Source organism: Pristiophorus japonicus, chromosome 24 (assembly GCF_044704955.1).
Source record: "Pristiophorus japonicus isolate sPriJap1 chromosome 24, sPriJap1.hap1, whole genome shotgun sequence".
Taxonomy (NCBI): Eukaryota; Metazoa; Chordata; class Chondrichthyes; family Pristiophoridae; genus Pristiophorus; species Pristiophorus japonicus.
Window position 1 is genome coordinate 220,619 of NC_092000.1, and position 15,831 is coordinate 236,449.

Consider the following 15,831-nt stretch of genomic DNA (forward strand, 5'->3'; position numbering starts at 1 on the left):
ACAGTTATACTGACGGTTTGAGAAACACAGTTATACTGACAGTGTGGGGACCACAGTTATACTGACAGTGTGTAGGACCACAGTTATACTGACGGTTTGAGAAACACAGTTATACTGACAGTGTGGGGACCACATTTATACTGACAGTGTGTAGGACCACAGTTATACTGACGGTGTGAGGACCACAATTATACTGACAGTGTGGGGACCACAGTTATACTGACAGTGTGAGGACCACAGTTATAGTGACAGTGTGGGGACCACAGTTATACTGACGGTGTGGGGACCACAGTTACACTGACGGTGTGAGGACCACAGTTATACTGACAGTGTGAGGACCACAGTTATATTGACAGTGTGAGGACCACAGTTATACTGACAGTGTGGGGACCACAGTTATACTGACAGTGTGGGGACCACAGTTACACTGACAGTGTGGGGACCACAGTTATACTGACGGTGTGGGGACCACAGTTATACTGACGGTGTGAGGACCACAGTTATACTGACGGCGTGAGGACCACAGTTATACTGACAGTGTGGGGACCACAGTTATACTGACAGTGTGGGGACCACAGTTATACTGACGGTGTGGGGACCACAGTTATACTGACGGTGTGAGGACCACAGTTATACTGACGGTGTGAGGACCACAGTTATACTGACGGTGTGAGGACCACAGTTATACTGACGGCGTGAGGACCACAGTTATACTGACGGTGTGGGGACCACAGTTATACTGACGGTGTGGGGACCACAGTTATACTGACGGTGTGAGGACCACAGTTATACTGACGGTTTGAGAAACACAGTTATACTGACGGTGTGGGGACCACAGTTATACTGACAGTGTGGGGACCACAGTTATACTGACGGTGTGAGGACCACAGTTATACTGACGGTGTGGGGACCACAGTTATACTGACAGTGTGGGGACCACAGTTATACTGACGGTGTGAGGACCACAGTTATACTGACGGTTTGAGAAACACAGTTATACTGACGGTGTGAGGACCACAGTTATACTGACGGTGTGAGGACCACAGTTATACTGACGGTGTGAGGACCACAGTTATACTGACGGTGTGAGGACCACAGTTATACTGACGGCGTGAGGACCACAGTTATACTGACGGTGTGGGGACCACAGTTATACTGACGGTGTGGGGACCACAGTTATACTGACGGTGTGAGGACCACAGTTATACTGACGGTTTGAGAAACACAGTTATACTGACGGTGTGAGGACCACAGTTATGCTGACGGTGTGAGGACCACAGTTATACTGACGGTGTGGGGACCACAGTTATACTGACAGTGTGGGGACCACAGTTATACTGACGGTGTGAGGACCACAGTTATACTGACAGTGTGGGGACCACAGTTATACTGACGGTGTGAGGACCACAGTTATACTGACGGTGTGAGGACCACAGTTATACTGACGGTGTGAGGACCACAGTTATACTGACGGTTTGAGAAACACAGTTATACTGACGGTGTGAGGACCACAGTTATACTGACGGTGTGAGGACCACAGTTATACTGACGGTGTGGGGACCACAGTTATACTGACGGTTTGAGAAACACAGTTATACTGACGGTGTGAGGACCACAGTTATACTGACGGCGTGAGGACCACAGTTATACTGACGGTTTGAGAAACACAGTTATACTGACAGTGTGGGGACCACAGTTATACTGACAGTGTGTAGGACCACAGTTATACTGACGGTGTGAGGACCACAGTTATACTGACAGTGTGGGGACCACAGTTATACTGACAGTGTGAGGACCACAGTTATACTGACAGTGTGGGGACCACAGTTATACTGACGGTGTGGGGACCACAGTTACACTGACGGTGTGAGGACCACAGTTATACTCACAGTGTAAGGACCACAGTTATACTGACAGTGTGAGGACCACAGTTATACTGACAGTGTGAGGACCACAGTTATACTGACAGTGTGAGGACCACAATTATACTGACAGTGTGGAGACCACAGTTATACTGACAGTGTGGGGACCACAGTTACACTGACAGTGTGGGGACCACAGTTATACTGACGGTGTGGGGACCACAGTTATACTGACGGCGTGAGGACCACAGTTATACGGACGGTTTGAGAAACACAGTTATACTGACAGTGTGGGGACCACAGTTATACTGACAGTGTGTAGGACCACAGTTATACTGACGGTTTGAGAAACACAGTTATACTGACAGTGTGGGGACCACAGTTATACTGACAGTGTGTAGGACCACAGTTATACTGACGGTTTGAGAAACACAGTTATACTGACAGTGTGGGGACCACATTTATACTGACAGTGTGTAGGACCACAGTTATACTGACGGTGTGAGGACCACAATTATACTGACAGTGTGGGGACCACAGTTATACTGACAGTGTGAGGACCACAGTTATAGTGACAGTGTGGGGACCACAGTTATACTGACGGTGTGGGGACCACAGTTACACTGACGGTGTGAGGACCACAGTTATACTGACAGTGTGAGGACCACAGTTATATTGACAGTGTGAGGACCACAGTTATACTGACAGTGTGGGGACCACAGTTATACTGACAGTGTGGGGACCACAGTTACACTGACAGTGTGGGGACCACAGTTATACTGACGGTGTGGGGACCACAGTTATACTGACGGTGTGAGGACCACAGTTATACTGACGGCGTGAGGACCACAGTTATACTGACAGTGTGGGGACCACAGTTATACTGACAGTGTGTAGGACCACAGTTATACTGACGGTTTGAGAAACACAGTTATACTGACAGTGTGGGGACCACAGTTATACTGACAGTGTGTAGGACCACAGTTATACTGACGGTGTGAGGACCACAATCATACTGACAGTGTGTAGGACCACAGTTATACTGACAGTGTGGGGACCACAGTTATACTGACGGTTTGAGAAACACTGTTATACTGACGGTGTGAGGACCACAGTTATACTGACGGCGTGAGGACCACAGTTATACTGACAGTGTGGGGACCACAGTTATACTGACGGTTTGAGAAACACAGTTATACTGACGGTGTGAGGACCACAGTTATACTGACGGTGTGAGGACCACAGTTATACTGACGGTGTGGGGACCACAGTTATACTGACGGTGTGGGGACCACAGTTATACTGACGGTTTGAGAAACACAGTTATACTGACGGCGTGAGGACCACAGTTATACTGACGGTTTGAGAAACACAGTTATACTGACAGTGTGGGGACCACAGTTATACTGACAGTGTGTAGGACCACAGTTATACTGACGGTGTGAGGACCACAATTATACTGACAGTGTGGGGACCACAGTTATACTGACAGTGTGAGGACCACAGTTATAGTGACAGTGTGGGGATCACAGTTATACTGACAGTGTGTAGGACCACAGTTATACTGACGGTGTGAGGACCACAGTTATACTGACAGTGTGAGGACCACAGTTATACTGACGGTTTGAGAAACACAGTTATACTGACGGCGTGAGGACCACAGTTATACTGACGGTTTGAGAAACACAGTTATACTGACAGTGTGGGGACCACAGTTATACTGACGGTGTGAGGACCACAGTTACACTGACAGTGTGAGGACCACAGTTATAATGACGGCGTGAGGACCACAGTTATACTGACAGTGTGGGGACCACAGTTATACTGACGGTGTGAGGACCACAGTTATACTGACGGTGTGAGGACCGCAGTTATACTGACGGTGTGGGGACCACAGTTATACTGACGGTTTGAGAAACACAGTTATCCTGACGGTGTGAGGACCACAGTTATACTGACGGTGTGGGGACCACAGTTATACTGACGGTTTGAGAAACACAGTTATACTGACGGTTTGAGAAACACAGTTACACTGACGGTGTGAGGACCACAGTTATACTGACAGTGTGAGGACCACAGTTATAGTGACAGTGTGGGGACCACAGTTATACTGACGGTGTGAGGACCACAGTTACACTGACAGTGTGAGGACCACAGTTATACTGACAGTGTGGGGACCACAGTTATACTGACAGTGTGGGGACCACAGTTACACTGACAGTGTGGGGACCACAGTTATACTGACGGTGTGGGACCACAGTTATACTGACGGCGTGAGGACCACAGTTATACTGACAGTGTGGGGACCACAGTTATACTGACAGTGTGGGGACCACAGTTACACTGACAGTGTGGGGACCACAGTTATACTGACAGTGTGAGGACCACAGTTACACTGACAGTGTGGGGACCACAGTTATACTGACGGTGTGGGACCACAGTTATACTGACGGCGTGAGGACCACAGTTATACTGACGGCGTGAGGACCACAGTTATACGGACGGTTTGAGAAACACAGTTATACTGACGGTGTGGGGACCACAGTTATACTGACAGTGTGTAGGACCACAGTTATACTGACAGTGTGTAGGACCACAGTTATACTGACGGTGTGAGGACCACAGTTATACTGACGGTGTGAGGACCACAGTTATACTGACAGTGTGGGGACCACAGTTATACTGACAGTGTGGGGACCACAGTTACACTGACAGTGTGGGGACCACAGTTATACTGACGGTGTGGGGACCACAGTTATACTGACGGCGTGAGGACCACAGTTATACGGACGGTTTGAGAAACACAGTTATACTGACAGTGTGGGGACCACAGTTATACTGACAGTGTGTAGGACCACAGTTATACTGACGGTTTGAGAAACACAGTTATACTGACAGTGTGGGGACCACAGTTATACTGACAGTGTGTAGGACCACAGTTATACTGACGGTGTGAGGACCACAATTATACTGACAGTGTGGGGACCACAGTTATACTGACAGTGTGAGGACCACAGTTATAGTGACAGTGTGGGGACCACAGTTATACTGACGGTGTGGGGACCACAGTTACACTGACGGTGTGAGGACCACAGTTATACTGACAGTGTGAGGACCACAGTTATACTGACAGTGTGAGGACCACAGTTATACTGACAGTGTGGGGACCACAGTTATACTGACAGTGTGGGGACCACAGTTACACTGGCAGTGTGGGGACCACAGTTATACTGACGGTGTGGGGACCACAGTTATACTGACGGTGTGAGGACCACAGTTATACTGACGGCGTGAGGACCACAGTTATACGGACGGTTTGAGAAACACAGTTATACTGACAGTGTGGGGACCACAGTTATACTGACAGTGTGTAGGACCACAGTTATACTGACAGTGTGGGGACCACAGTTATACTGACAGTGTGGGGACCACAGTTACACTGACAGTGTGTAGGACCACAGTTATACTGACGGCGTGAGGACCACAGTTATACTGACAGTGTGGGGACCACAGTTATACTGACAGTGTGGGGACCACAGTTACACTGACAGTGTGTAGGACCACAGTTATACTGACGGCGTTAGGACCACAGTTATACGGACGGTTTGAGAAACACAGTTATACTGACAGTGTGGGGACCACAGTTATACTGACAGTGTGTAGGACCACAGTTATACTGACGGTTTGAGAAACACAGTTATACTGACAGTGTGGGGACCACAGTTATACTGACAGTGTGTAGGACCACAGTTATATTGACGGTGTGAGGAGCACAATTATACTGACAGTGTGGGGACCACAGTTATACTGACAGTGTGAGGACCACAGTTATAGTGACAGTGTGGGGACCACAGTTATACTGACGGTGTGGGGACCACAGTTACACTGACGGTGTGAGGACCACAGTTATACTGACAGTGTGAGGACCACAGTTATACTGACAGTGTGGGGACCACAGTTATACTGACAGTGTGGGGACCACAGTTACACTGACAGTGTGGGGACCACAGTTATACTGACGGTGTGGGGACCACAGTTATACTGACGGTGTGAGGACCACAGTTATACGGACGGTTTGAGAAACACAGTTATACTGACAGTGTGGGGACCACAGTTATACTGACAGTGTGGGGACCACAGTTACACTGACAGTGTGTAGGACCACAGTTATACTGACGGTTTGAGAAACACAGTTATACTGACAGTGTGGGGACCACAGTTATACTGACAGTGTGTAGGACCACAGTTATACTGACGGTGTGAGGACCACAGTTATACTGACAGTGTGGGGACCACAGTTATACTGACAGTGTGAGGACCACAGTTATACTGACAGTGTGGGGACCACAGTTATACTGACGGTGTGGGGACCACAGTTACACTGACGGTGTGAGGACCACAGTTATACTGACAGTGTGAGGACCACAGTTATACTGACAGTGTGGGGACCACAGTTATACTGACAGTGTGGGGACCACAGTTACACTGACAGTGTGGGGACCACAGTTATACTGACGGTGTGGGGACACAGTTACACTGACGGTGTGAGGACCACAGTTATACTGACAGTGTGAGGACCACAGTTATACTGACAGTGTGGGGACCACAGTTATACTGACAGTGTGGGGACCACAGTTACACTGACAGTGTGGGGACCACAGTTATACTGACGGTGTGGGGACCACAGTTACACTGACAGTGTGTAGGACCACAGTTATACTGACGGTTTGAGAAACACAGTTATACTGACAGTGTGGGGACCACAGTTATACTGACAGTGTGTAGGACCACAGTTATACTGACAGTGTGGGGACCACAGTTATACTGACAGTGTGGGGACCACAGTTATACTGACAGTGTGGGGACCACAGTTATACTGACAGTGTGTAGGACCACAGTTATACTGACGGTTTGAGAAACACAGTTATACTGACAGTGTGAGGACCACAGTTATACTGACAGTGTGTAGGACCACAGTTATACTGACGGTGTGAGGACCACAATTATACTGACAGTGTGGGGACCACAGTTATACTGACGGTGTGGGGACCACAGTTATACTGACGGTGTGAGGACCACAGTTATACTGACGGTGTGGGGACCACAGTTATACTGACGGTTTGAGAAACACAGTTATACTGACGGTGTGAGGACCACAGTTATACTGACGGTGTGAGGACCACAGTTATACTGACGGCGTGAGGACCACAGTTATACTGACGGTGTGGGGACCACAGTTATACTGACGGTGTGGGGACCACAGTTATACTGACGGTGTGAGGACCACAGTTATACTGACGGTGTGAGGACCACAGTTATACTGACGGTGTGAGGACCACAGTTATACTGACGGTGTGAGGACCACAGTTATACTGACGGTGTGGGGACCACAGTTATACTGACGGTTTGAGAAACACAGTTATACTGACGGTGTGAGGACCACAGTTATACTGACGGCGTGAGGACCACAGTTATACTGACGGTTTGAGAAACACAGTTATACTGACAGTGTGGGGACCACAGTTATACTGACAGTGTGTAGGACCACAGTTATACTGACGGTGTGAGGACCACAGTTATACTGACAGTGTGGGGACCACAGTTATACTGACAGTGTGGGGACCACAGTTATACTGACAGTGTGAGGACCACAGTTATACTGACAGTGTGGGGACCACAGTTATACTGACGGTGTGGGGACCACAGTTACACTGACGGTGTGAGGACCACAGTTATACTCACAGTGTAAGGACCACAGTTATACTGACAGTGTGAGGACCACAGTTATACTGACAGTGTGAGGACCACAGTTATACTGACAGTGTGAGGACCACAATTATACTGACAGTGTGGAGACCACAGTTATACTGACAGTGTGGGGACCACAGTTACACTGACAGTGTGGGGACCACAGTTATACTGACGGTGTGGGGACCACAGTTATACTGACGGCGTGAGGACCACAGTTATACGGACGGTTTGAGAAACACAGTTATACTGACAGTGTGGGGACCACAGTTATACTGACAGTGTGTAGGACCACAGTTATACTGACGGTTTGAGAAACACAGTTATACTGACAGTGTGGGGACCACAGTTATACTGACAGTGTGTAGGACCACAGTTATACTGACGGTTTGAGAAACACAGTTATACTGACAGTGTGGGGACCACAGTTATACTGACGGTGTGGGGACCACAGTTATACTGACAGTGTGTAGGACCACAGTTATACGGACGGTTTGAGAAACACAGTTATACTGACAGTGTGGGGACCACATTTATACTGACAGTGTGTAGGACCACAGTTATACTGACGGTGTGAGGACCACAATTATACTGACAGTGTGGGGACCACAGTTATACTGACAGTGTGAGGACCACAGTTATAGTGACAGTGTGGGGACCACAGTTATACTGACGGTGTGGGGACCACAGTTACACTGACGGTGTGAGGACCACAGTTATACTGACAGTGTGAGGACCACAGTTATATTGACAGTGTGAGGACCACAGTTATACTGACAGTGTGGGGACCACAGTTATACTGACAGTGTGGGGACCACAGTTACACTGACAGTGTGGGGACCACAGTTATACTGACGGTGTGGGGACCACAGTTATACTGACAGTGTGGGGACCACAGTTACACTGACAGTGTGGGGACCACAGTTATACTGACGGTGTGGGGACCACAGTTACACTGACAGTGTGGGGACCACAGTTATACTGACCGTGTGGGGACCACAGTTACACTGACGGTGTGAGGACCACAGTTATACTGACAGTGTGAGGACCACAGTTATATTGACAGTGTGAGGACCACAGTTATACTGACAGTGTGGGGACCACAGTTATACTGACAGTGTGGGGACCACAGTTACACTGACAGTGTAGGGACCACAGTTATACTGACGGTGTGGGGACCACAGTTATACTGACGGCGTGAGGACCACAGTTATACGGACGGTTTGAGAAACACAGTTATACTGACAGTGTGGGGACCACAGTTATACTGACAGTGTGTAGGACCACAGTTATACTGACGGTTTGAGAAACACAGTTATACTGACAGTGTGGGGACCACAGTTATACTGACAGTGTGTAGGACCACAGTTATACTGACGGTGTGGGGACCACAGTTATACTGACAGTGTGAGGACCACAGTTATAGTGACAGTGTGGGGACCACAGTTATACTGACGGTTTGAGAAACACTGTTATACTGACGGTGTGAGGACCACAGTTATACTGACAGTGTGGGGACCACAGTTATACTGACAGTGTGTAGGACCACAGTTATACTGACGGTGTGGGGACCACAGTTATACTGACGGTGTGGGGACCACAGTTATACTGACGGTTTGAGAAACACAGTTATACTGACGGTGTGGGGACCACAGTTATACTGACGGCGTGAGGACCACAGTTATACTGACGGTGTGAGGACCACAGTTATACTGACGGTTTGAGAAACACAGTTATACTGACGGTGTGGGGACCACAGTTATACTGACGGTTTGAGAAACACAGTTATTCTGACGGTGTGGGGACCACAGTTATACTGACAGTGTGGGGACCACAGTTATACTGACGGTTTGAGAAACACAGTTATACTGACGGTGTGGGGACCACAGTTATACTGACGGTGTGAGGACCACAGTTATACTGACAGTGTGGGGACCACAGTTATACTGACGGTTTGAGAAACACAGTTATACTGACGGTGTGGGGACCACAGTTATACTGACGGTGTGAGGACCACAGTTATACTGACGGTGTGAGGACCACAGTTATACTGACGGTTTGAGAAACACAGTTATACTGACGGCGTGAGGACCACAGTTATACTGACGGTGTGAGGACCACAGTTATACTGACGGTTTGAGAAACACAGTTATACTGACGGCGTGAGGACCACAGTTATACTGACAGTGTGGGGACCACAGTTACACTGACAGTGTGGGGACCACAGTTATACTGACGGTGTGGGGACCACAGTTATACTGACGGTGTGGGGACCACAGTTATACTGACGGTGTGAGGACCACAGTTATACTGACAGTGTGAGGACCACAGTTATACTGACAGTGTGTAGGACCACAGTTATACTGACGGTGTGAGGACCACAATTATACTGACAGTGTGGGGACCACAGTTATACTGACAGTGTGAGGACCACAGTTATAGTGACAGTGTGGGGATCACAGTTATACTGACGGTGTGGGGACCACAGTTATACTGACGGTTTGAGAAACACAGTTATACTGACGGTGTGAGGACCACAGTTATACTGACGGTGTGAGGACCGCAGTTATACTGACGGTGTGGGGACCACAGTTATACTGACGGTGTGGGGACCACAGTTATACTGACGGTTTGAGAAACACAGTTATACTGACGGTGTGAGGACCACAGTTATACTGACGGTGTGAGGACCGCAGTTATACTGACGGTTTGAGAAACACAGTTATCCTGACGGTGTGAGGACCACAGTTATACTGACGGTGTGAGGACCACAGTTATACTGACGGTGTGGGGACCACAGTTATACTGACGGTTTGAGAAACACAGTTATACTGACGGTGTGAGGACCACAGTTATACTGACGGTGTGAGGACCACAATTATACTGACAGTGTGGGGACCACAGTTATACTGACAGTGTGAGGACCACAGTTATACTGACAGTGTGAGGACCACAGTTACACTGACAGTGTGAGGACCACAGTTATACTGACAGTGTGGGGACCACAGTTATACTGACAGTGTGGGGACCACAGTTACACTGACAGTGTGGGGACCACAGTTATACTGACGGTGTGGGACCACAGTTATACTGACGGCGTGAGGACCACAGTTTTACTGACGGCGTGAGGACCACAGTTATACGGACGGTTTGAGAAACACAGTTATACTGACAGTGTGGGGACCACAGTTATACTGACAGTGTGTAGGACCACAGTTATACTGACAGTGTGTAGGACCACAGTTATACTGACGGTGTGAGGACCACAGTTATACTGACGGTGTGAGGACCACAGTTATACTGACAGTGTGGGGACCACAGTTATACTGACAGTGTGGGGACCACAGTTATACTGACAGTGTGGGGACCACAGTTACACTGACAGTGTGTAGGACCACAGTTATACTGACGGTGTGAGGACCACAATTATACTGACAGTGTGGGGACCACAGTTATACTGACAGTGTGAGGACCACAGTTATAGTGACAGTGTGGGGATCACAGTTATACTGACGGTGTGGGGACCACAGTTATACTGACGGTTTGAGAAACACAGTTATACTGACGGTGTGGGGACCACAGTTATACTGACGGTTTGAGAAACACAGTTATACTGACGGTGTGGGGACCACAGTTATACTGACGGTGTGAGGACCACAGTTATACTGACAGTGTGGGGACCACAGTTATACTGACGGTTTGAGAAACACAGTTATACTGACGGTGTGGGGACCACAGTTATACTGACGGTGTGAGGACCACAGTTATACTGACGGTGTGAGGACCACAGTTATACTGACGGTTTGAGAAACACAGTTATACTGACGGCGTGAGGACCACAGTTATACTGACGGTGTGAGGACCACAGTTATACTGACGGTTTGAGAAACACAGTTATACTGACGGCGTGAGGACCACAGTTATACTGACAGTGTGGGGACCACAGTTACACTGACAGTGTGGGGACCACAGTTATACTGACGGTGTGGGGACCACAGTTATACTGACGGTGTGGGGACCACAGTTATACTGACGGTGTGAGGACCACAGTTATACTGACAGTGTGAGGACCACAGTTATACTGACAGTGTGTAGGACCACAGTTATACTGACGGTGTGAGGACCACAATTATACTGACAGTGTGGGGACCACAGTTATACTGACAGTGTGAGGACCACAGTTATAGTGACAGTGTGGGGATCACAGTTATACTGACGGTGTGGGGACCACAGTTATACTGACGGTTTGAGAAACACAGTTATACTGACGGTGTGAGGACCACAGTTATACTGACGGTGTGAGGACCGCAGTTATACTGACGGTGTGGGGACCACAGTTATACTGACGGTGTGGGGACCACAGTTATACTGACGGTTTGAGAAACACAGTTATACTGACGGTGTGAGGACCACAGTTATACTGACGGTGTGAGGACCGCAGTTATACTGACGGTTTGAGAAACACAGTTATCCTGACGGTGTGAGGACCACAGTTATACTGACGGTGTGAGGACCACAGTTATACTGACGGTGTGGGGACCACAGTTATACTGACGGTTTGAGAAACACAGTTATACTGACGGTGTGAGGACCACAGTTATACTGACGGTGTGAGGACCACAATTATACTGACAGTGTGGGGACCACAGTTATACTGACAGTGTGAGGACCACAGTTATACTGACAGTGTGAGGACCACAGTTACACTGACAGTGTGAGGACCACAGTTATACTGACAGTGTGGGGACCACAGTTATACTGACAGTGTGGGGACCACAGTTACACTGACAGTGTGGGGACCACAGTTATACTGACGGTGTGGGACCACAGTTATACTGACGGCGTGAGGACCACAGTTTTACTGACGGCGTGAGGACCACAGTTATACGGACGGTTTGAGAAACACAGTTATACTGACAGTGTGGGGACCACAGTTATACTGACAGTGTGTAGGACCACAGTTATACTGACAGTGTGTAGGACCACAGTTATACTGACGGTGTGAGGACCACAGTTATACTGACGGTGTGAGGACCACAGTTATACTGACAGTGTGGGGACCACAGTTATACTGACAGTGTGGGGACCACAGTTACACTGACAGTGTGGGGACCACAGTTATACTGACGGTGTGGGGACCACAGTTATACTGACGGCGTGAGGACCACAGTTATACGGACGGTTTGAGAAACACAGTTACACTGACAGTGTGGGGACCACAGTTATACTGACGGTGTGGGGACCACAGTTATACTGACGGCGTGAGGACCACAGTTATACGGACGGTTTGAGAAACACAGTTATACTGACAGTGTGGGGACCACAGTTATACTGACAGTGTGTAGGACCACAGTTATACTGACGGTTTGAGAAACACAGTTATACTGACAGTGTGGGGACCACAGTTATACTGACAGTGTGTAGGACCACAGTTATACTGACGGTGTGAGGACCACAATTATACTGACAGTGTGGGGACCACAGTTATACTGACAGTGTGAGGACCACAGTTATAGTGACAGTGTGGGGACCACAGTTATACTGACGGTGTGGGGACCACAGTTACACTGACGGTGTGAGGACCACAGTTATACTGACAGTGTGAGGACCACAGTTATACTGACAGTGTGAGGACCACAGTTATACTGACAGTGTGGGGACCACAGTTATACTGACAGTGTGGGGACCACAGTTACACTGGCAGTGTGGGGACCACAGTTATACTGACGGTGTGGGGACCACAGTTATACTGACGGTGTGAGGACCACAGTTATACTGACTGCGTGAGGACCACAGTTATACGGACGGTTTGAGAAACACAGTTATACTGACAGTGTGGGGACCACAGTTATACTGACAGTGTGTAGGACCACAGTTATACTGACAGTGTGGGGACCACAGTTATACTGACAGTGTGGGGACCACAGTTACACTGACAGTGTGTAGGACCACAGTTATACTGACGGCGTGAGGACCACAGTTATACTGACAGTGTGGGGACCACAGTTATACTGACAGTGTGGGGACCACAGTTACACTGACAGTGTGTAGGACCACAGTTATACTGACGGCGTTAGGACCACAGTTATACGGACGGTTTGAGAAACACAGTTATACTGACAGTGTGGGGACCACAGTTATACTGACAGTGTGTAGGACCACAGTTATACTGACGGTTTGAGAAACACAGTTATACTGACAGTGTGGGGACCACAGTTATACTGACAGTGTGTAGGACCACAGTTATACTGACAGTGTGTAGGACCACAGTTATACTGACGGTGTGAGGACCACAGTTATACTGACGGTGTGAGGACCACAGTTATACTGACAGTGTGGGGACCACAGTTATACTGACAGTGTGGGGACCACAGTTACACTGACAGTGTGGGGACCACAGTTATACTGACGGTGTGGGGACCACAGTTATACTGACGGCGTGAGGACCACAGTTATACGGACGGTTTGAGAAACACAGTTACACTGACAGTGTGGGGACCACAGTTATACTGACGGTGTGGGGACCACAGTTATACTGACGGCGTGAGGACCACAGTTATACGGACGGTTTGAGAAACACAGTTATACTGACAGTGTGGGGACCACAGTTATACTGACAGTGTAGGACCACAGTTATACGGACGGTTTGAGAAACACAGTTATACTGACAGTGTGGGGACCACAGTTATACTGACAGTGTGTAGGACCACAGTTATACTGACGGTTTGAGAAACACAGTTATACTGACAGTGTGGGGACCACAGTTATACTGACGGTGTGGGGACCACAGTTACACTGACGGTGTGAGGACCACAGTTATACTGACAGTGTGAGGACCACAGTTATACTGACAGTGTGAGGACCACAGTTATACTGACAGTGTGGGGACCACAGTTACACTGACAGTGTGGGGACCACAGTTACACTGACGGTGTGGGGACCACAGTTATACTGACGGTGTGAGGACCACAGTTATACGGACGGTTTGAGAAACACAGTTATACTGACAGTGTGGGGACCACAGTTATACTGACAGTGTGTAGGACCACAGTTATACTGACAGTGTGGGGACCACAGTTACACTGACAGTGTGTAGGACCACAGTTATACTGACGGCGTGAGGACCACAGTTATACTGACAGTGTGGGGACCACAGTTATACTGACACTGACAACTTGTTCTTCTCAAAAGACTGCTCCAGTGCTGCTGTGGGAAATTACTTTGTCTCGTCACTGATACGGTGTGTGCTTCTAGTGAAGAGCAGGAGTGAATGGTTCCCTGTTGCCTGATGTGTCTAGCTATTCTGAGGCTTACCTGAGCTGTATAGCACCAGGTGTACGTGGACTGTCCCTTCTGCCCTTGGTGTGTGCAGGTTTTGATGTGTCTGATTTCAGATACTGCACTCTGGCTGCCCAGCTCCTGCCTGAACAATATCTGGTTTAGAACTGAGCTGGGAGAAAGAAGATGAGATTAGGAAATCTCGTGTAGTAAAGTACATTTTCTGATTTGGAGCAAATGCCTTTCATCTTTTGTTTTACAGATTGTTGTGGGTGAGCTGGCGGCATTTGTCTTTCAAGCAGAGTTTGTGCGTCAGGAGAGAACGATTGTGACTGCAGATTGCTGCTCTCTGAATCCGCTGGTTCGCAGAATCATCAGGTTTTTGGGTCTGTCTGATTTCAGCTCCTGCCCCGTTTTGATTGAGCGTGTAACTCAATGGTTATAGACCATTAGCAACACTAGAGGGAAGTCTTGGACACGTCTCCTGATTTTGTTGCTTTTCCCTCATTCAACATCTGTACACACAGATAGTGATCCCTCGGTACACAGACAGTGATCCCCTCGGTACACAGACAGTGATCCCTCGGTACACAGACAGTGATCCCCTCGGTACACAGACAGTGATCCCTCGGTACACAGACAGTGACCCCTTGGTACACACAGATAGTGACCCCCCTCTGTACATACACAGCGACCCCTCGGTACACAGACAGTGACCCCCCTTGGTACACAGACAGTGATCCCTCGGTACACACTGACAGTGACCCCTCGGTACACACAGATAGTGACCCCCCTCTGTACACACACAGCGACCCCTCGGTATACAGACAGTGACCCCTCTTGGTACACAGACAGTGATCCCTCGGTACACACTGACAGTGACCCCTCGGTACACACAGACAGCGACCCCTCTGTACACAGACACATCGACATCTGTCTCAAT

At 48.7% G+C, this 15,831-nt stretch overlaps 1 protein-coding gene across 1 annotated transcript in view; it reads left to right on the forward strand.

The window, feature by feature from the left end:
- LOC139237777 (phospholipid phosphatase-related protein type 5-like) overlaps positions 1–15,831 on the forward strand; it is a 34,166-nt gene that overhangs the window by 13,066 nt on the left and 5,269 nt on the right. Inside the window, exon 2 of the mRNA XM_070866961.1 lies at positions 15,151–15,274. Within this exon, the coding sequence (XP_070723062.1) occupies positions 15,151–15,274 (124 nt within the window). The remainder of the gene's footprint in view (positions 1–15,150; positions 15,275–15,831) is intronic.